Raw genomic sequence first — 23,817 nt, forward strand, 5'->3', positions numbered from 1 at the left:
CAGAAAAAAGGAAGCAGAGAGAAATGGTCCCTATAAAAAAGAAGGGGTAAAGGACTAAATTCCCCCTAGAATGTTACAACTTTAGATTAATATATCTAAGAGATAATGTTAGTTTTTATGTTACAATATGTTCTAGAGAATTGTAACAATTTTCTTAATCCCTCTCTTACCATCAGAGGGGAAAAAGGCTGATTAATTAAACCTGGAGAGAAAAAAAACAAAAAAAAAAACAGCCACAATAATAAGGACAGAGATCATTAAAGAGGGAAAGTTACAAATTTTAGCAAGGCACTGTATATGTATTACTAAAAAAACTTGCATAAAGTTAACCTAATAATAATTTAATTTTAAGAGTTGAGACAGTTAAACCTAATGATAGAATGGCCTAAAAGAAAAATGAGTAGATTTGCCTAGGGAGTGAAAGGGAATACACTTTTTAAGGAGGCAGCAGGAAAAAGGGAGCAGAGAGAAATGGTCCCTATAAGAAGAAGGGGTGAGGGGCTACATTCCCCCTAGGATGTTACTAGCTTAGATTAATACATCTAAGAGATAATGTTAGTTTTTATATTACTTTGTTGACCACAATGCAAGCAAGTATAGTTCAATCAAATAAAGAATAAGTTTTATATAAAAAAAAAGAATTGAAAAGTTCTAGGACTTGTATTTCTTGTTGCTTCGGTTTCTTCTTCCCCTCTTCTCTATTTCTTCTTCCCCCTAGCTCTATTCCCTCCTATTTCTTCGAATCTTTTAACTGTTTTATGCTTTCTGTATATTCCTTGTTGTGTAAGCAGGTTTTGTCTTCTTAGGTGTTTCCTTTTTTCCCTCCTATATCTTTCTGTCCTGCGTTTCTGTATTACAACCTGCTGTTACAGCAAAATATAATATTTGGCATCGAGTGTAATATTGCAGTTAGTGTTGTAGGAGGAAGAAGAAGCGAGAATAAAAGTTATGTAGAGTCAGTGTTTATACAACAAGTGAGGAAGAGTTCTATGATTCTGTCCCCTTGAAACAAATTTTTAAGGGCTTAGTCCACTTTTAACCCCTCTTCTCCAACCACCAAGCTCAAAACACAGTCCCAATCAGCTCACCTTGCACCGGCCGCTTCTTCCCCACTGCCACCGAGTATATGCTGGAACTTCCAAGTACAAGGAATTCTGCGATACGGATGCCTTCGCCTTGTCTTTCTCCTCCGTGGAATGGTCTCCGCTCGTCGAAATCAATACCTCCTCCTCTCTCGCAGCACCAGTGGGAGAGGAGGGACAGACACAGGCCGCCGGTTGTAGAGAGCGGCTTGGTAGGTGGTGCGGAGTGTACAGGTATGTCAGTGTTCCCTCGGGATAGCAGCAGGCTTCGTTCTCACCCCCTCTCTCGCAGCACCGGTGGGAGAGGAGGGACAGACACAGGCCGCCGGTTATAGAAAGCGGCTTGGTAGGTGGAGCGGAGTGTGCAAGTGTGTCGGTGTTCCCGCGTTACCTCGGGATAACAGAAGGCTTCAATCTCACCCCCTCTCTCGCAGCACCGGTGGGAGAGGGGGAATTCAACCACAGGTGCACAGCCGGGGCTCAGCGGGAAGCCGGGAACAAGGTGTCAGCAGATTCAGCCGGAGAGTGAGTGATCAACGTCTCCGTTAGGCAAAGACAATCTCTTTCAGCAGTAACAGGTGCGGCTAGGCAGTGGGGGATTTTAAGACCGGGAAGGTGAAGAGTACCAAGGGAGAAGAGGGAACAGAGGCAGGAACTTTTAGAAAAAAGAAAGTGTCTCTCAAAATTACTGGAGAAAATAGAGACGTCCAGGGGGGGGGGGGGCTGAAGGAATTAAATTATAGTCACTGGGAATTTGTGGTGAGTGACAAAAAGTTAATCAGGGTGGCAAAGTCCAAGCCAGCAAGGCTTGTAGTAGAAACAGTGCGATGTAAGGGCACTGTTGGGTTCCAAGAGCGGTGTTTCTAACTGTCCAAGTAGCAGCCCCAGTAATTGGGGTGAGGCGCGCAGGGTTTACCGCCAACAGCTGAAGGGACTGGAGCAGAGAGCACAGCAGAAGTTACATGCTCCTCCTCCACCAGAACCCTAGAGCGAGCCAGAGCATGCAACTTTCTAATTTACTCCTATTATCAAATTCTCTTCATTCTCTTGGTATCTTTATTTGAAATGCAATAATGTAAGTTTAGATGCCGGCCCATTTTTGGTGAACACACTGTGTTGTTCTTGCTGATTGGCGGATAAATTCACCCACCAATAAACATGTGCTTTCCATGGTTCTGAACCAAAAAATAGCTTAGATGCCTTCTTTTTCAAATAATAAAAGCAAGAGAACAAAGAAAAATGGATAATAGGAGTAAATTAGAAAGTTGCTTACATTTGCATGCTCTATCAGAATCACAAAAGAAAAAAATGGGGTTCAGTGTCCCTTTAACCCCTTAATGACAACTGACGTACCAGGTACGTCATGCAAAAACTAACTGTTAATGACAATAGACGTACCTGGTACGTCAGTTGTCTAACAGAGTGCTGGAAGTGATCACAATCACTTCCAGCAGCTCTGAGGGTATTGCAGTGATGCCTCGATATGGAGGCATCCTGCAATACCTCTTTTCAAGACTCCGATGCAGAGAGAGCCACTCTGTGGCCCTCTCTGCACCGGTAGCAATGGTGCCGATTTCTGGGTGGGAGGAGGGAGCGTGTGCGGGCGTGCGTGTGCACGGGGGCACACGTGCACACATTAGCCACACTGACACCAATGAAGTAAGGAAGGGGAAAAAAAAAGTTAATATTTTTTCTTTACATATAAAAGGATCTGGGAGGGAGAGGGGGGTGGGGGTATTGTGGGGGGCCTGCTACACTACAGAAATAATTCAAAATAAAAGTTATAAATAAAATTTAAATAGTTTGGTTTGTGGGGCCAAACTGGGTACTGGCAGACAGCTGCCAGTACCCAAGATGGCGGTAATTAGGTAGGGGAGAGGGTTAGAGAGCTGGAGGGGGGGGGGGATCAGGGAGGTTGGTGCTAAGGAAGGGGTCCATCACAATTAAAATATTTTATTACTTTTATTTAAAAAAAAAACAAAAAAACTTTTATTTAACTCTTTTATTTAGTACTGGCAGACTTTCTGCCAGTACTTAAGATGGCGGGAACAATTGTGGGGTGGGGTAGGGAAGAGAGCTGTTTGGGAGGGATCAGGGGGTGGGATGTGTCAGGTGGGAGGCTGATCTCTAAAATTAACCCTGCAAGCTCCCTACAAGCTACCTAATTTAACCCCTTCACTGCTGGGCATAATTCACGTGTGGTGCGCAGCAGCATTTAGCGGCCTTCTAATTACCAAAAAGCAACGCCAAAGCCATATAAGTCTGCTATTTCTGAACAAAGGGGATCCCAGAGAAACATTTACAACCATTTGTGCCATAATTGCAGAAGCTGTTTGTAAATAATTTCAGTGGGAAACCTAAAGTTTGTGACATAATTTGTGAAAAAGTGAACTTTTTTTTTTTTATCGCATTTGGCGGTGAAATGGTGGCATGAAATATACCAAAATGGGCCTAGATAAATACTTTGGGATGTCTTCTATAACAAAATATATACATGTCAAGGGATATTCAGGTATTCCTGACAGATATCAGGGTTCCAAAGTAACTAGCGCTAATTTTGAAAAAAAGTGGTTTGGAAATAGCAAAGTGCTACTTGTATTTATTTCCCCATAAATTGCAAAAAAAGCAAAGAACGTGTAAACATTGGGTATTTCTAAACTCAGGACAAAATTTATAAACTATTTAGTATGGGTGTTTTTTGGTGATTGTAGATGTGTAACAGATTTTGGGGGTCAAAGTTAGAAAAAGTGTGTTTTTTTTCCATTTTTTCCTCATATTTTATCATTTTTTTTAGTAAATTATAAGATATGATGAAAATAATGGTATCTTTAGAAAGTCCATTTAATGACGAGAAAAACGGTATATAATATGTGTGGGTACAGTAAACGAGTAAAAGGAAAATTACAGCTAAACGCAAACACTGCAGAAATGTAAAAATTGTCATTAAGGGTAAGAAAATTGAAAAATGGTTCGGTCATTAAGGGGTTAATAGCATAGTTTTGCTTTCCTTATTATGCAAGATTTCTTGTTTTAAATTATGCTGACTGCTTCTTTTCACTCCGCAAAGCACCTTTTATTGAAAAAGCTGCATAACACAAGCTGTAGTAGCCAAAGTTTCTCCCAATTAACCATAAATGTACCGGCTGTATATATAGTTTAAGAATGTTTGCATTAGAAATGCTGAATGACATGAGAGAAATTATGCAAATCACCCTTGTAATTAACAGATTACACCAGTCTTGCATTATGTGTGTGTGTGGGGGGGGGGGGGGGGGGGAGTGTTTCAAATGCGGACAGCTAAAAAGACCACACAATTCTGCAGTGAATTGGAAAAAATAAGCAGAGAAAGGGATCTAATTAAAATTCTAGAAGCCTGAAAATTGTCCTCAAGGTTTAAAGAAATTACTGCTTGTGGTGTGAAGTTTTAATTGCATTTATCCAAGGATGTATTAGTGCTACCAATTGTTTTAAAGAGACAGTCTACTCCAGAATTTGTATTGTTTAAAAAAGATAGATAATCCCTTTATTACCCATTCCCCAGTTTTGCATAACCAACACGGTTATATTAATTTACTTTTTACCTCTGTGATTACCTTGTATTTAAGCCTCTGTAGACTGCCCCCGTATTTTAGTTCTTTTGACAGACATGCATTTTATCCAATCAGAGCTAATTCCTAGGGAACTACATGTGTGTGAGCACAATGTTATCTATATGGCACACCTGAACTAACACCCTCTAGCTGTGAACATTTTTCAAAATGCCCTGAGATAAGAGGCAGCCTTCAAGGGCTTAGAAATTAGCATATGAGCTTACCTAGGTTTAGATTTCAATAAACAATACCAAGAGAACAAAGAAAATTTGATGATTAAAGTAAATTGGAAAGTTATTTAAAATTGCACACCCTATCTGAATCATGAAAGTTTAGTTTTGATTAGACTGTCCCTTTTAAATATATTTAGTCATCTGAAAGAAAAAGTATAAGTAAAAGTAGGCACACACTATATTCATAGAGAAACATCAATTTTATTCTCACATACAGAACAGCCTTCGTTTAGCACTTTCAGCCGTTTTGGGAAATGAAAGGGTTACTGTAAATGGTAAATGCTGTCAGCTGATTGATTGATGCCTACACTGCAGAAAATCATATGACATCAGCAAATTGTTAGCAATGAAACCCTGCCAAGACGCTTCCAGACCAGCTTCCGCTTAACATCTGTTATTTCTATTTTTTATAGCTTGACTCAGCAAGGAGATTTGTTACAGATAATGTAGTACAAATACTATACTGCAGGGGTTGACAAATGTATAGCTAATGTAGAAGCCAGACTGAATATGGAAGAATTAGATTCTCTTTTTTTTTTTTATAGGTGCCATCTATAAAAAAAATAAATAAAAATAGAAATTAACACAAAGTTTAAGAGCCAGAAGTACCATTTAAAAAGCCTAGCTTGAAGGATTTGTCAAGCAGTTATATTTTTACACTTAATGGGACAGTCTACACTAAAATTGTTATTGATTAAAAAGATAGATAATGCCTTTACTACCCATTACCCAGCGTGGCACAACCAACATCGTTATATTACTATACTTTATAACATTTAAACCTGTAAATGTCTGCCTGTTTCTAAGCCACTACAGGGAGGAAAAAGGCAGGAGGACCTTATCAGAAGGCACCACCGCTTGAAGAACCTTTCTCCCATAAGAAGCCTCAGCCAAGGCAAAAGTATCACATTTGTAGAATTTGGAAAAAGTATGTAGAGACCATGTTGCCGCCTTGCAAATCTGTTCCACAGAAGCTTCTCATTTTTGAAAGCCCAAGAAGAGGAGACAGCCCTAGTCGCATGAGCCGTAATTCTCTCAGGAGGCTGCTGTTCAGTCTCATAAGCAAAACGAATCATACTTCTTAACTAGAGGGAAAGAGAAGTAGAAGTGGCGTTCTGACCCTTACGTTTACCAGAGAAAACAACAAACAGGCCAGAAGATTGCCAAATATCTTTAGTAGCTTTTAAGTAAAATTTTAAAGCATGCACAACATCCAAATTATGAAGTAGACATTCCTTATGAGAGGAAGGATTAGGACAAAAAGGACCAACAATTTCCTGATGTTTCGATCCGACACTACCTTAGGGAGAAACCCCAATTTATTATATAAGGTACGGGGAATCACACTGCAGAGCTGAAAGCTCAGAAACTCTGCAAGTGGAAGAAATAGCAAGGAGAAACAATACTTTCCAAGATAAACATTTTATATCAACAACATGCATCGGCTCAAATGGAGCCTGCTACAGAACTTTAAGAACTAGGTTAAGGCTCCAAGGAGGAGCAACAGGTTTAAACACAGGCCTGATTCTGACCAGGGCCTGTACAAAAGTTTAAACATCTGGTGAATTTGCCAGGTGTTTGTGCAAAAAAATAGACAGAACAGAAATCTGACACTTCAGAGTACTGACTGACAAACCTTTCTCCCGGCCATCCTGAAGAAACAATAAAATTCGGGGAGTCCTCATCCGACTCCAGGCGAAACCTTTAACTTTGCACCAAAAAGGTATTTATGCCATACCTTATGATAAATCCTGCAAGTAACAGATTTACAAGCCTTAAGCATAGTATAAATGACTGCTTCTGAAAAACCACGTCTAGACAGAACTAGGCGTTCAATCTCCAAGCAGTCAGCTTCAGATAATCTAGATTTGGATGGAGGAATGGACCCTGAATTAGAAGGTCCTTCCTCAGAGGTAACCTCCAAGGTGGAAGAGATGACATATTCACCAGATCTGCAAACCGGATCCTGCGAGGCCAGGCAGGATCTATTAGGATCACAGACACACTCTTGTGCTTGATATGAGCAATGTCTCGTGGAAGGAGAGAAAATGGAGGAAACAGCTACCCTAAACCAAAATCCTACGGAATCTCCAGGGCATCTATCAGGGCGGCCTGAGGATCTCTTGACCTTGAACCATACTTTGGAAGCTTGGCGCTCTGATGAGACGTCATCAGATCCAACTCCGGAACCCCCCACAAGAAGGTTATCTTGGAGAACACTTTCGGATGGAGAACCCACTCCCCGGGATGAAAAGTCTGTCTGCTCAGAAAATCCACCTCCCAATTGTCCACTCCTGGAATGTGGATAGCAGAAGACGATCGTGAGCTTCCGCCCACTGCAGAATGCGAGTCACCTCCTTCATGGCCAAGGAGCTCAGAGTTCCTCCCTGGTGGTTGATGTAAGCCACTGAGGTGATGTTGTCCGACTGAAATCTGATAAACCGGACTAAAGATAACTGAGGCCAAGCTGTCAAGGCATTGAAGATGGTTCTCAACTCCCAAGATGTTTATGGGAACAGAGGACTCTTTCAGAGACCACAGGCCCTGAGGCTTCAGAGAACCCCAAGCAGCTCCCCAGCCTAATAGGCTGGCGACCGTAGTCACAATCACCCAGGAAGGTATCAGGAAGCAAGTTCCCTGAGCCAGTTTTACCTAAGAAATTCACCACGAGAGAGGGGTCCAGATTTATCCTCTGCGATAAATCTGAATGGTCTCCATTCCATTGACGGAGCATGCACAGCTGTAGTGGTCGCAGATGGAACCGAGCAAAAGGAATAATGTCCATGGAAACTAGCATCAGACCAATCACCTCCATGCACTGAGCCACTGATGGAGGAAAGGCAGACTTGAGGGAAAGACAAGAAGCCAGGAGTTTGGATTTTCTGACGTCTGTCAGGAAAATCTTCATAGTCGGAGAATCTATGATTGTCCCTAGGAAAAGTCACTCTTGTAGATGGAACTAGAGAACTCTTTCCCAGATTCACTTTCCACCCGTGGGAATGTAGAGAAGACAACAACATCTCTGAATGAGATTTTGCTAGTTAAAGAGATGACGCCTGAACCAAGACGTCTATATAATTCACCACTGCAATTCCCTGAGATCTGATCACTGCCAATAGAGCTCCTAGAACCTTTGAGAATACTCTGGGAGCTGTGGCAAGACCAAACGGAAGAACAATAAATTAGAAATACTTTTCCAGAAAGTCAAACCTTAGAAACTGGTAATGATCCCTGTGAATGGGAACGTGTAAGTACCTTCCTGCACCAATGGAAGAATGGAACAAATAGTTTCCATCTTGAAGGACGAAACCCTGAAGAATTTGTTGAGGCACTTTAGATCTAGGATGGGGCTAAAAGTTCCCGCCTTTTTGGGAACCACAAATAGATTCAAATAGAATCCTAGACCTTGTTCCTCTAGTGCAGTGCTTTCCAAACTGTGTGTCGGCAGCAGTGTGTAGGTGTGTCCCAGCTTCAGCACAAATTTTTTTTTATTTTTTTTTATTTTATTTTGGTTTCCGACTTTACGCCTGCCCGCTATGCATATTACATTATTGATACCTAGTGGGTCACAGATCATCTTAACCTATTGGTGCAGCTCAGCGGGAACTGAAACTATTCCCATTGGCGGCAAATTGGCTCCTGACTGCACGTGTAGTCTTATCAATCGGCTTGTGACTGCATGTATAGTCAGTGAGTGAGACAGCAGTGTGTTTGCAGCGCAGGCAGTAGTCAGTCAGACTCGCAGAGCTCTGAGTGCGGCAGCTTAAACGCTGATCTGAAGTCAGAAGTCAAAGTGGTTTTTTTTTGCAGCTAACTCCCAGTAGTGCATTGCTGCTCCTGATATATGGATAGGAAGTTTAAAGTTTTAGTGGAAGCTTAAAAATGCTTGATAATGAAATGCGAGTGTCTTTATCTAATATTCCGCAAAATATTCAGAAACTGTGTTCATCCCATCAACCTCATGCATCCCACTAAAATATTAAGTAGCTATTGGTGGTAATAAAAAAAAAAAATTCTTGCACAAATATACTGTTACTTGTAAATACATTTTGTTATATTATAATTTATATATGTGTCTGTTTCTCTTAAAACAAAGTAGTTTAATCTCCTGTTTGCTAGTACAACTGAATTACTGTGTCACAAAATGATGTAGGTCTAAAACGTGTGTCACCAACATGAAAAGTTTGGAAAACTCTGCTCTAGAGGAACTCTAACAAGAACTACCAGGGAGGATAGATCCTTTACGCAACTTAAGAAGGCCTCCCTCTTTACCTGGTTTGAAGGTAGTCTTGACAGGAGAAATCTGTTCCTTTGTAGGGACAAAGGAGCAGACTTGAATCCTATCTTGTAACCCTGGGGCATTATGTCCACAGCCCATGGATCTGGAACATTGCGTATCCAAGCCTGTTGAAAATGAGAAAGTCTGCCCCCACCTGATCCAAAATTGGATCTGGGGCAGACCCTTCATGCTGATTTGGAGTCAGCGGAAGGCTTTTTGTTTTGTTTTCCCTTATTCTAGGGCTGGCTGGACTTCCAAGTGGACCTGGATTGGTCTGGTTTGGAAGAGGAGGACTTTTGTCCCTTAAAGTCCTGAAAGGAACTGTTGTCCTGTTGTAGGAAAAATCCCCTTTATCTCTGAAATGACCTCTGCCAGACCAGGTCCAAACAAAGTTTTGCCCTTATAAGGCAAAATCAAAAGCTTGGCCTTTGAAGAAACATCAGCTGACCACGATTTTAACCACAGCGCTCTGCAAGCTAAAACATTAAAGCTAGACATCTTAGCTCCCAGTCTAATTACCTGCATGTTAGCATCACAGATAAAGACATTGGCCAGTTTAAGAGCATAAACTCTCTACTGTAGTCTCTTCTGAAATCATATCAGACAGGGTATCGTACCAATAAGATGCCGCTCCCTCAACCTTGGCAGTACTCGCCGCCGGTAGCCACTGTAAACCCTGATGGACATACATCTTTTTTTAAATAAGCCTCTAGCTTTTTGTCCATAGGATCCTTAAAAGAACAACTATCCTCTATAGGAATGGTAGTCCTCTTAGCTAGATTAGAAATAGCTCCCTCAACCTTAGGTATGGTGCGCCATGAGTCTCGAATAGAGTTAGCAACAGGAAACCTCTTTTTAAAGACAGGCGAAGGGGAAAAAGGGAACCCTGGCTTATCCCATTTCTGAGCTATTACTTCAGAAATGCTCCTAGGAACAGGAAAAACATAATCAGAAGAAGGAGAATCATAAACTCTATCCAGCTTAGATGTCTTGGGGTTGGCAGCAACCGAAGGTTCAGAGTCGTCCAAAGTAGCTAGAACTTCCTTTAGAAGTAACCAAAGATGTTCAAGCTTAAATCTAAAATTAACTTCTTCTGATTCAGAAGTTTTTACCACCAAATAATCAGAGTCTGAAATTTCACCTTCAGAAGCTACTGAAGTATTTTCCTCATCAGACAATTGAGAAAGGTTGACCAGCACAAATTTAGAGGGGTTTAGATTTTCTCTTACGCTTACCCAAAGCAGGTAAAGCTGACAAAGCCACAGTTACTGCAGAAGTAATCTGAGTGGCAAAATCCCCAAGTAAATAAACACCCCCAGGAGTTTGAGAGGACACAAAACACAGGTGGGGAAACCATCAAAGCTTGGGACGTTTGAGGAGAAAGCTGAGGCATGTCACACACAGCAATATCCTGAAAGACATTTGGCTCAGAAGGGAGTAATTTATCTTTAAACTTTTAATGTTTTGGATAAACATGAGGAACAAAATTGCATTGGCAAAACAATTTGAGCTTTTAAACATAATAAAAATATATCAATAGACATGGATTGATCTAACTCTGAATCCATTTTACAGATTCAACAGATACAAATATAGAAAAATAATAAAATTTGACAAAAATGTGTTAGAATGTTTATAAATTTGAGAGAAAAAAAAGCGCTAGTGCCATAATGTTATTTCTAGGTTAGTCCAGTACAGGTGCATGGAAAAGTTCAGTTTGTAGGAAAACATTGCTAAGCTTGCAATCTCAGGATTTATGTCAAGTATATAAAATTATGGCACTAGCACTCCTGAGATGTGAGGCCTCCCTGCAGGAGATCTTGTAAATACGCGTATTCAGCTTAGTGGGCCCCTCTTACCTAATCTCTTTATGGCCTTTGTATAAGTGGCTGCAGGCCGCTATTTGTAAAACAATGTGTAGGTCGCTTAGTGACAGTAGTGCGAGTCAGGCAAGCCGACGGAATGTGCAACCGTGACGGAAGGAGGTGTCTCTAGCAGGTGATTGGTGGTCAACCAGTCACGTGTGCGCTCAGGAATGTGGTGACGTCACGGTCGCATATTCCGTTGAATCGCAGATTTCGACACTACACCGGTCAGCTCTTATCTGTTGCTTGTTCGTTACTACAAACCCTGCAGCATATGTAACTGCAAAACATGGCTGAGGTGGCAATTCTAACATAAAGGACAAAAAGGTCCCAAAATTTGAACCTGTGAGTATTACAGTGATGTACACAATCTCCTGATCTGTATGGATTAGTTCATAATAATGTCATATAGAGCAGGGCACGACAAACCCAGAAGCCTGGGAGCCACTGGCTCCTAGAATTTTACCCCTGGCTCCTAACTTTTTGGGTTATTCTCCATATATCTATATACAATCCCACTGTCTGGCTCCTAAAAATATGCCTGGCTCCTAAATATTCTTACTGGCTCCTAAATTTTAAACAGATTTGTCAAGCACTGAATTATAGCGAATTAGACTGTTAATCCAGAAGTTAAATGTGTTCACAAACAGCCTTCTTGGAAATAATCTTTACTGGACATGTTTTTCTTTTTAAACCATGCACAAAAATAATCTGCACATATCTTTAAATGTAGGATATGTGTCTGCAAAAAGAAAATACCTCCACTTGGACTCTAGACCCTGTCAAGTTCAGTACAGCACCACAGTGTTCTATCCGGCAACTTGGTGATCTCTTCTTGCAGTTTTCCATTTTATACTGACATAGGACCTTGATTCATCAGAGACACAGGGATATGTATTTAAAAAGAGCTCTCTATGAAAATGAACTCCATTAGAAATGTGTGCTTAAGCAATGCACAGAAAAATCAGCGTTAACGTGATGGTTAATTCAACTGTAATGCTAAGTGTCATTAAAAGCAGCATTAATAAATACTAGGCGTTCCATTCATCTCTCACCTACAATTCTGCACGTAAATGATTATATTGTCATACATCACACCGTATTGAAAGCGTGCTCCGGTCACCTTGCGCTACACTGTACTTTTTTTTCCTGTTTTTCAATTAATGTGCACACATATTTACCACAAAAAAAAAAAAAAAACTCATTCCAAAAATAGGAATCACCCTCTTGTTTACAGTATAAATATAGCACCGATCCACAGCTCTCAGCTCAAGAGGTAAACAATGAATCTCGTGATTCATTGTTTACATTGGAGCCGATTACCGAGCTTTGTGCATGCGTATTGAGTGCCAGCTCGGGAGTGCGCACTTATGCCTACGTAGAGAGCCGGTGGGATCACTACGTCACACAAAGCAAAAACAAGGAAATTTTAAGGTGGGCAGAGAAAGGATACGGAAGTACTAAGATCTAATTTATAAAGTTTGAAAAACATTTTAAAAAAATAATTTCAGCGACTAGTATTTATATATAAAACCCTTAAATTTACCATCACTTAATATATAACATATTTAAAAAGTGGTCAAAAATATAAATCAATAGCAATTACTCTAAATTTTAAATGGGCAATAGTTTTTTTTTTTTTTCTCTAACATTTCAAATTTTCTTTTTTTTTTTTTTCATTTTATGTATAAATGTAATTTTTTATGTCAAACAAGAATGTGACAAAGGGGAAATGTTAATCTGTGTTAATACAACTAATAATTACAGATACAAAGATTACAGGTATTAATCACTGTCCAGGTGAGATAAAGAGTGGATAGAAATGAAAGATTTTAAGGAGAAAAGGTGGACCTTGGAACTTTTGTAACAGTGACAGACAGCAGATGTCTGTTTCTAGGGTTGCCATCCTGCCAGTATTTTACCAACATGGGCAGTATTTTTAAGTTTCAGGTCCCCAAGGCAGAACATGTTGTGATCTGAGATGTCATCGCAGAAAATTAAGTGTGTCTGCAGAAAGAATTGGACACATGCTGGAACTGTTAGTGCTTTCACTTTACAACACTGCTCAAGCAGCATCTTGCTCTGGCTTCACTGTGTACGTTTTCCTCAACACAGTGCAGCCAGAGTGTTTAGCTGTTTGAAAAGAGCAGTCACATACTGATCAGTGCTGCAAAGCAGCAGCACATTGGTTGATGCTTTATTCTCTAGTTAATCAGCATATTGCAATTGGGCTGGGGCTGTAGTGTAACCTAATTTAAAAAAAAAAATATTTCAAAATTACCTGCAAAAATATTTTCACTAAAAAGAACTCATTGCATGGTGAAACTTCTTTTAAGTGTGTTGGAATCTAATTAAAAACAAATGATCTGTCCTAGCAGCTTTAGTTCATTATTTATGCTGTATAATTTATTTATTTAAACTTATGCTAATAGCATGGCTGGCATTTTTTTTCCAGAAAATGTGGCATCCTTATTTCTAAGTATATGTTTTATAATGTTCAAACTTAATAGGACAGGCAGACAGTAGAGTGTGTTTAAACATTATGGACAATGGTAACACAATCTACGGTTTTCTAATTTTTCCTCCAGAATCTGGAATACTTTGACTGATAACTACGGCAATGTGATGTCTGTTGACTGGAAATCATCTCACACCAGAGCCTTACACTTGCCAACTCTGAATCTTCTGGATAAGGCTGTAAGTGTTCTCCAACATTCAAACTGAATGAATTTGTGTGTTTGTAACAAGCTTTTCTGATGGATAATAGAACTATATAACACAGGGGTGGCCAACTCCATTCCTTAAGCGCCATTAACATTCCTTACTTTTCCACTCTCTGCAGAAGTTGTGCTGGGTGTTTCTTTGCCGGGAGAAAATTAAAACCAGGACTGGTGTTGGCCAGCCCTGATCTAGCATGTCTTCTTATTGGTGTTCCTTTGATCTGTGTAAACCTGCAGGATGCTACCACATCTTTACAAATGTCTTTTGCTAGCAAAGTGTTACTGTGGAAGCTTTCTGCAAAAAAAATATAACTGTCATTTCCTCAATGGGGTTTTTTCATTTCCAAATCTTGTAATACAACATAGATTACTCTTTTAAAAATTCCCTCTTCAAAATATTGAAGTACTCTGCTAACAATATTAAAGGAATTATCAGCAGATTTCTAGTTTAAACTAGGTCTTAGCACGGTATTGTTAAATATAATCTTATTTAAGGACTTAACTACGAGTTTAAGACGGCTCACTGTTGAATTAGAGAAAGATTATCTCTGGTAAATACAGTCTTAAAAGGACAGCCTATACCAAAATTGTTATTGTTTTAAGAGAGTTAATGCCTTTACTAACCATTCCTCAGCTTTGCACAACCAACATTGATATATTCATTTACTTTATAACATTTAAACCTCAAAATGTTTGCCTTTTTCTAAGCCACTATAGACTGCCTCTTAATCACATGCTTTTGTATTTGCTTTTCACAACAGGAGACTGCTAGTTCATGTGGGCCATATAAATAACATTGTGTTAACGCCCGAGGAGTTATTTAAGATTTAGCACAGCACAGTACTAAATGCAAGTCAATAGATAATAAATAAAAAAGTCATGTTATCAGCGGACTGACAGAAGATGTTTAGATGCAAGGTAGTCACAGAGGTAAAAAGTATATTAATATAATGGTGTTGGTTATGCAAAACTGGGGAATGGGTAATAAAGGGATTATCTATCTTTTAAAACAATAACAATTATATTGTAGACTGTCCCTTTAAAGCAGAGCTGGACAATACCAAGAAAAATATTTAGGAGCTACCAGAAATGCAAAGAGCAGTGTCTTACCATAGCCAAAACCATGAACAAAATCACAGCAGCACCACTGTAGTATTTCCAATCTTTTTTTCTTTATTCCATGACACAAGTACAGCAATAAAATAGAACTAGAAGTTCTAGTTTTACCTTTTGGTTATTTACTAAATAATACTGTCTCTTTTAGAAGTATGCTGATTGAACCTGTTGTCATTTTTTTATCTCCTGTGTGCTCTGTTTTTTTGTTTTATGCAGAAGTCTCTTGAGGCAGTTTCTTGTCCATGTTACAGTGAATTAGTGTAAACGTTGTTATGTAACAAAGATTATATAGGTCACCAGCTCTTACTGAAAAACATTTTGTAAATATCCTAATTTTATAAGATATTTCTTTTTCTTTAGCAATGTATTTATATTTATACTCCCTCCACACTACAAAGCTTATAGCTGTAAAGGTGTATGGCCAATTTTTACATTAGCAGGCACTGACTTTCTTATATCACAATTGTTCAGCCTGAAAAATCATTTGTACGGTGTCCATTTAAGGAGATCCTTACTCTCTCCTCCAAAACTCCCTCCTCCATCCTTTAAAACTCAATGTTCACTCCTCTGAAACTCCCTCCTTCATCCTCCCTCTGGTAAAATTGTCTCCTTTCTTCTTCATCCTCCCTCCTCCCTGAAATCCCCCTCTGTCCTCCCTCCTCCATGCTGCGCCCTCTGTCCTCCCTCCTCCATGCTTCCTTCTCTGTCCTCCCTCCTCCATGCTGCCTGTTCTGTCCTCTCTCCTCCTTGCTGCTTTCTCTATCCTCCCTGCTTCATGCTGCCTGCTCTGTCCTCCCTCCTCTATGCTGCCTGCTCTGTCCTACCTCCTCTGTGCTGCCTGCTCTGTCCTCCCTCCTCTATGCTGTCCCCTCTCTTCTCCCTCTTGTACTACTCAGTTTCTGTTATTTGCCTCCCAGGAGAAAGGTTGAAGTTTGAGGTTTTCCAGTTTCTAATTTGACAGGGGTGCTCAGACCTATGTGAGACCCGTTAACCCCTCAGTTTAACTGATTCCGGGATTCTGTGGTATATACTGTGGATTCTGTGGTATATACTCGGTTATTGACACAGTATTTCCTTATGGGATTTCAGTCATAACCTTTCCATAGGTGTCGTGGGGACCTGTCCCTTAGCCTTCTCTTGTTGGATCGCTGTGGTACTTCTCTCATATATCCTCTGCTGTTATCTTCACAGCACTGGATGGGACTGCATACATATTGCTTTCATCAATGGCTAGTAAGTTCATTGGAGTGGGTGCTACTAAAGGTAAGTGCACTGCATTTACATAGCCCACAAGCTATGTATAACATATCCAGGGGATATTGTTACTGTACACAAGTACCTCAGGATTTAAGAGGTTAATAATGTGTTAGTGCTTCTCTTTTTTAGGTTTGTGATCTCTCAGATGACTAAGTAGATGCCTCAGGGTGTGGTATTTCATTTTAATCAGTTCCTTCTTTCTTGAGCGCTACAACTCCGGGTAGGGACGTTTATTATAGGAGCACACATGGTTTTTCTTTCTTAGTAGTTTTGACATGTAAGCACTGTGAACTACAGCTTTCGTGTTTTCCCGACGGAATTTCATGCTCTTTTTATCTTTCTCTGAATGCCATTAACACATGAACGGAGCACAACTTCCTACATTTTACCTGCACTTGGTACAAAGGGGGAGTGAGTACCTTCCTCAGCTAAAGCATTTAAGAGGTTCATTCTCTGTGGTATCGGTGTGTGTCTACTTAGAGATTAGCATAACATTTCCCTAGTAAAAAGATCTATAAGACCTATATTGAGTTTTTACTTTTTTCTGAACTCTGCACTGTATTTGCATTTGTCTACTATTACTTATGCATTTATATTACTTACTATTACTTATGCATTTATGATATGTTATTATTTATGTTTACAATTTTATGACTGCTATCTCTATAATTTCCCTACACTTGCATACACTTGCAGTCTGCCAGATCTGTCCCCTCAGCATCTCCCAAAGGCCCTTTTCAGGTTTCTACACTCTTCTAGGCATTGTGCAGACATGACCCTACAGTAACCCTTTCTCATCTATTAAGGGTAGATATACTGACTATTCCTTCTTTCTTCTTAAACGGGAAGAGTCCACAGATGCATTCATTACTTTTGGGAATTCAGAACCTGGCCACCAGGAGGAGCCATAGAGACCAAAACCAAAGGCTTCAAATACCTCCCCCACTTCCATCAACCCCCAGTCATTCTTTGCCTTTCGTCACAGGAGGTTGGCAGAGAAGTGTCAGAAGTTTGAGATAGTCTCTTATGGAGGGTAGTACTCTTCGAAATAAGAATGGAGTTTTAAGTAATTCTGTCAGCCTCTCATTGAGAGCATGGATGAAGGTTAGAGTCCGGAGATGCAGAGTCTTTCTGCGAAGCCATCCCGAATCATATTAACAGCTCCTTGGCAATCAGCGTTGACGAGTTTCGCTGCCTGCCTTTATTCACTCAAGTTCATGTCAGAAGCGAGACTACTATCTGTCACGGTGCAGATTCCGGTAAGATTGTTTCATTTTATTCCTATATTGTGAATGTAATGTTAACGAAAAAAGGTAGGGTCCCAGTGGGACTCCTTTTATTTTAATAAGGAATCATGGGTTAACATCTCCTGAGGGGGGTTATTGAACAGGGGGGACTTTAATCATGTTTGTTATATGGTTCTATCTGCTGATATGTAGCAATACTTAGGCTCTTGGCTTTTACGGAACATAATGGCATGATCTCTTGAGATTGCGCTTCCTTTTTGTGACGTATGCTGACTGTGTGGCGACAGAGAGTCTGCTTGTGGGTTGTCTGGTTCACAGGAGGTGGTGAGTGCCCCAGCCATTGGGGGTGTAAAAAGGGTGCCAGTTAGTGTTTGTTATTTTTGTAATCCCAAGATTATGGAGGATGCTGATATCTTAGACACGGATGTCTCCGATACAGAGAATGCATCTTGTGATGAATATGAAATGGCCCGGGTTATCCATGCCCATCAGTTATGTTCCGATTGCCATTCTAGAGTACTCTCTTCTCCCAAATCACGGACCTTAGAGTGCGTTGAGCCATCCGCCTCAGAGGTTTCCATGTCCTGTGAGGCGCGTGACCCTGACCCTTTCTTGGCTACGCAAGCAGGTGTCCCCATGGCCTTTACTCCTCCGGAAGGTAGCTTGTTTCCTGCAGAGGTTACGGCACGGTTCTGCATGGCCATTTCTATGGCACTGGCTTATTTATGTATCCCAAGTGAAATATTTTTAAGATACTGTCAGTGTTCTGTTAACCAGGGCCCGTCGGGCGTGGGATCGCCTGATTCAGTTTGGCCTCCTAGGGAAGCGTTGGCCTCTGAGGCTTCAGGGGCCCCAACCTCGGGGGCGGGGTCTTTCATTGGTCTGACCATGGTCTTTTGACGAAAAGTAAAAAATGTGGTGTGAGTGCTATAAAAACGGTGTAAGCTTAAATCCCTTGGTAGTCTAGTAAATCTCCATATACTGACTATAGGTGCATTGTATGTGAAAGGGGGTGGGATAAGCGCTCTATATGGGAGCTCACCAGATAAAAATGTATGATATAATATATTCTATTAGTTTAAAGAGCAAGAAGCCAAGTGATATATAAAAGGTTTAATGAAAAATGTATATTAGTTATATGTGAATATCGTAGTAATGAATACCATAATATACACTATACACAAATAGTTAAAATTATATATATGATGCCGGCATCGACTGAGTTAAAATATAGCTAAGAATTAGGCCATATACATTAGATGTAAATGTTAAATGTGAATATTTAAAAAACAATTAGTACTGTAATGTTGCATAGATATCTAAAACATAAGTGCAACCTTGATTAGGCTGAGATATATATATATAATAGCAGTATATCGATTAACAGAAAAAAGTATGGCTGCAGAGAGCTAATAATTTCAAACCGCTCTTGTGTCTGTAGCAAATATCGAGTGAGTCCAATCTGTTAGCCGCTAGAAGCAGGTATGAGAAATCAAGCCGTGAGCTGTGTGCGTCACGTCACCTGACTAATCAAAGTCCTCCAATCCTGTGAGCCAAAAGTGGATACAAATTTGAAACAAGAGAGTCTCAGTAGAAAATAGACACTTTATGTGACTTATAATACTTGCGAGTGTTCAATGATTTTCTTTTAAAGTCAGTGATGATGAATTTTCAGCTGTTCAAAACAGCACAATGTTGATCCGTCTTTCTCCCTTTTAGTAGATGATTCTTTGTCCAAAGTAGGTTCCGGCCTGTATAGTATCCGCTGTAGTTTGTGAATGATTTTTCTATACAGCAGAGAATTCTTACTATAGTGCAAACACAATGCAATAGATGGGCACACAGGGCACACAGGAATTACTCATACATCTACCTCAATGCTTGCAGGGAGGTAGAAATGAACCTGTTTTTTGTGCCGTGAGATATATGAATAATCCCTGTATGTAACCTTTTTTCAGTGCTGATCTACAACCTCTTTCCTCTCATTACGGTATTCATTACTACGATATTCACATATGACTAATATACATTTTTCATTAAACCTTTTATATATCACTTGGCTTCTTGCTCTTTAAACTAATAGAATATATTATATCATACATTTTTATCTGGTGAGCTCCCATATAGAGCGCTTATCCCACCCCCCTTTCACATGGTCTTTTGATGCTCGGGTGTTGTCTTCGACCTTGTTGCAGATCTAGCCTTTGGGCTTGAAAGTGGAGGTCCAAGGTCGATTACAGACTGTTGCCCTTCTGGGGTCAGGTAGATGACCATTTATCCTCAATGCTCTGTTGGGGCTTAGTGGAGGGTGGTTTCCGACTAGCTTACTAGGATGGCAAGCAGAAGGTCCAGGGTTCACATCCACCTTCGGGTGCTGGTTTGTTACCTTTCCAGCGTGTGTAACAAGTAATTAAGCTTGTCTACAAGGAATTACCCTGTGATCCAGAAGCACTGGGTGCTGAATCTTAAACTGGTCAAGAGTTCTTCAGACTGTTGTGTTTGAGACTGTTGCTAGGTCGTTAAGTCTACGGACTTTGGATGGTGCTCTCCTATTCATAGGAGGCAGCTTAGGGTTCCTCAGGAAGTTAGATATTTCGATCGATTCCGTTTTTCGAGGACTCTGGCATAGGACCATGTCTCTCCCTGGATCGGGCTTTGACGGTTCTGTTTAACCTTAGGTTTTGTGTTCCTGCGTGTCCCTTGGAAGGGGGCGGGATTCTGTTTCTCATGGGAGATTCCTATCTGCCTGAGGCTTGGTTTCAAGGTCTCTCTGACGGGTCCCTACTGGTCTTCTGGGGCAGTGATGCTCCTTGTAGACTTCAAGTGTCTTTTCAACTGGGCTGGCGATATTGGCCGAGGGGTCTCGCCTCTATGTTAGGGTGATTTCTGTTGCTTTAGTTTCCTTTACTCGCCTAGAGTGGGGGATGGGTTCTTGTGTGTTCTCCTTGATTTGGAGTTACCTCAGTATCTGTAACGACCTGTGGGTCCTTGTTTTTCTTGCCTTGTAATGGTTTTTTGCCTTCTTGCATTCTCAGAATCTTGGATTAGGGAGATGTGGAGTAGTGACTGGCTCCACCATTCCTGAAGCAGGAGGCAGTGGGTGTGAACCCAAGTAAGGCTCCGGTTAATTGTCAGATTCTGATAATTAGAGGATGGGGATCTGATAACTCTCTTCCCTTGGGAAGAGTTCCGCTTTATGGAAGACAGCAGCGTGGGGGGGTCTCAAACCCGAACACAAAGTCTGTCCTGACTTATAGTAGCATGCCATGTTTTAGTAGCGGTCAGAGTTCTACTCGGGGGTTTTGCTCCTCGTAGATCCATACTTTTCTTCCAGGACTCTTGTCTTCGCTCTTTGACTAAGCCTTTGGGCTGGGACCATTACCTTGGAGGGAAGATCGGGGATCGGTTGCTCTATGCAGTGTTGACCGTTTTCTTCTTGAGTCTGTCCTCCCCTTCGATGGGAGGACTTTTGATGTCGCCCTCTCTTCTGTCAGCGTCTGCTGCTGGGAGGGGACGCTCCTTGGAGTCCGGTACCCTGGTCGGGAGCTGTTGTCGAGATTTTCGGTGCTATTAGGTGGTTTGAGTTCCACAATAGCTTGGGTAAGCTTTCCTACCTGTAAGCTTGTCATTGCGAGTTCTTGTTTCAGATGGCTGTGTGTTCTTTTGGAGAGCTCTTTGTTAGCTACTGGGATAGTTATCCTGTTTCTGCTGTCTAGTCTGAAGGTGTCGACTTGACTATGATGCATCAGGAAACTCAGTTTTTCTGGAGCACCTTTTGTGGTATGGTGCTGTGTCAGGGATATGAGGGTGGCCTTCGGGTCCTTTTCGGGATGGTTTTCCCTGATTAGGGACTTTGTTCAGGTCCTTGTTCTTCATCTGGGAAATTCATCTCCCTGGGTGATGGTATTGTGACAACCTTGGGTTGTTCTAAGTTTGTTTTCAGCCGTGTGGGTTGGTCCTTTGGATCTCTCTGGGGCAGATTGAGGTCCTTGACCTTTAGGCCGGTGGTACTCTTTGTGGGAGTCGAAAGCCACAGGGCTGGCTCCTCAGGGGCTGTTGTACTCAACAGACTCGGGGGCTGAGTGATCTCTAGCACGGCTTTGCTGATTGTGTAACTGATGTGCAGTTACCTGGGCTCCGGGTTTTTTCCTGTTTTATTATTTTTATAGGGTGTTGGGTAATTTCCGGCTGTGGTGCCTTTAGAAGGGGCCGCCTTTTTGTACCTTCCCTTTGTTTGCATTCAGTGTCCTCTAGCTTGTGTTCCCAAAAGTAATGAATGCAGCTGTGGACTCTTCCCGTTTAAGAAGAAAAACATAAATTATGCTTACCTGATAATTTTCTTTTCTTCTGACAGGAGTCCACAGCTCCCCGTCCGCGTTTTATGATGAGGCGGATGTAGTTTAGTTTCTTCTTCTGGCACCTTTTTCACCCTGATATTTCTCCTACTGTTCCTTGTTCCCTTGGCAGAATGACTGGGGGATGAGGGAAGTGGGGAAGGTATTTGAAGCCTTTGGCTGGGGTGTCTTTGCCTCCTCTGGTGGGCATTTTCTGAATTCCCAAAAGTAATGAATGCAGCTGTGGACTCTTTTGCTTCCAGCACATTTATAAAAGGTATGTGTGACACATTTCATACACTGTGGTCGATTTCCTACAATTGTTTAGTGTTTTTTTCCCCTGTATACATCTTATTATTAACAAGTGTATGCAACCGCTGATAGCCCTTGATTACAAGCTTCAATTTCCATACACACGATGTATAAGAGTATGTATATGTAATTGTTACATAAACAGGACTTGTTCATTTGCATGTTCATGAGTGCACACAATGGAATTACGTATGTTCCTATGTAAATATATATTCAAACTGCTAGGACAGAGCATGATTATTACATATGCAACAGTGCATGCAATGTAATACTATATACGGAGGTGTTTGCACAATTGATTCATCGTTGGGGCAAACCAGAACTGGATCTCATGGAGTCTCGCCAGAACGCCAAGCTTCCTTGTTACGGATCCAGGTCCAGGGATCCCAAGGCGACGCTGATAGATGCTCTAGCAGCGCCCTGGTTTTTCAACCTGGCTTATGTGTTTCCACCGTTTCCTCTGCTCCCTCGTCTGATTGCCAAGATCAAGCAGGAGAGAGCATCGGTGATCTTGATAGCGTCTGCGTGGCCACGCAGGACCTGGTATGCAGATCTAGTGGACATGTCATCCTTTCCACCTTGGACTCTGCCGTTAAGACAAGACCTTCTACTACAAGGTCCTTTCAATCATCCAAATCTAATTTCTCTGAGACTGACTGCCTGGAGATTGAACGCTTGATGTTATCAAAGTGTGGCTTCTCCGAGTCAGTCATTGATACCTTAATACAGGCACGAAAGCCTGTCACCAGGAAAATTTACCATAAGATATGGCGTAATTATCTTTATTGGTGTGAATCCAAGGGTTACTCATGGAGTAAGGTCAGGATTACCAGGATATTATCTTTTCTCCAAGAAGGATTGGAAAAAGGATTGTCATCTAGTTCTTTAAAGGGACCGATTTCTGCTCTGTCTATTCTTTTGCACAAGCGTCTGGCGGATGTTCCAGACGTTCAAGCGTTTTGTCAAGCTTTAGTTAGAATCAAGCCTGTGTTTAAACCAGTTGCTCCGCCATGGAGTTTAAATTTGGTTCTTAAAGTTCTTCAAGGGATTCAGTTTGAACCTCTTCATTCCATAGATATTAAGCTTTTATCTTGGAAAGTTCTTTTTTTGGTAGCTATTTCCTCGGCTCGTAGATTTTCCGAGTTATCTGCCTTACAATGTGATTCTCCTTATCTGATTTTCATGCAGATAAGGTAGTTCTGCGCACCAAACCTGGGTTTTTACCTAAGGTGGTATCTAATAAGAATATCAATCAAGAGATTGTTGTTCCATCTTTGTGTCCTAATCCTTCGTCAAAGAAGGAACGTCTATTACACAATCTGGACGTGGTTCGTGCTTTAAAATTTTACTTACAAGCTACTAAAGATTTTCGTCAAGCATCTGCTTTGTTTGTTGTCTACTCTGGACAGAGGAGAGGTCAAAAGGCTTCGGCAACCTCTCTCTTTCTTTTTGGCTAAGAAGCATAATCCGCTTAGCCTATGAGACTGCTGGCCAGCAGCCTCCAGAAAGGATTACAGCTCATTCTACTAGAGCTGTGGCTTCCACATGGGCCTTTAAAAATGAGGCTTCTGTTGAACAGATTTGCAAGGCGGCGACTTGGTCTTCGCTTCATACTTTTTCAAAATTCTACAAATTTGATACTTTTGCTTCTTCGGGGGCTATTTTTGGGAGAAAGGTTTTACAGGCAGTGGTACCTTCCGTTTAAGTTCCTGCCTTGTCCCTCCCTTCATCCGTGTACTTTAGCTTTGGTATTGGTATCCCACAAGTAATTGATGATCAGTG

General features: G+C 41.0%; 1 protein-coding gene across 1 annotated transcript in view; it reads left to right on the top strand.

Moving 5' to 3' along the window:
- Positions 1-13,643: 13,643 nt before the first annotated feature.
- FEZ2 (fasciculation and elongation protein zeta 2) overlaps positions 13,644-23,817 on the top strand; it is a gene marked incomplete in the record, with an annotated part of 214,436 nt that continues 204,262 nt past the window's right edge. The window contains 1 exon segment of the mRNA XM_053711917.1: positions 13,644-13,746. Coding sequence (XP_053567892.1) covers positions 13,675-13,746 — 72 coding nt within the window.

Source organism: Bombina bombina, chromosome 4 (genome assembly GCF_027579735.1).
Source record: "Bombina bombina isolate aBomBom1 chromosome 4, aBomBom1.pri, whole genome shotgun sequence".
Lineage (NCBI taxonomy): Eukaryota > Metazoa > Chordata > Amphibia > Anura > Bombinatoridae > Bombina > Bombina bombina.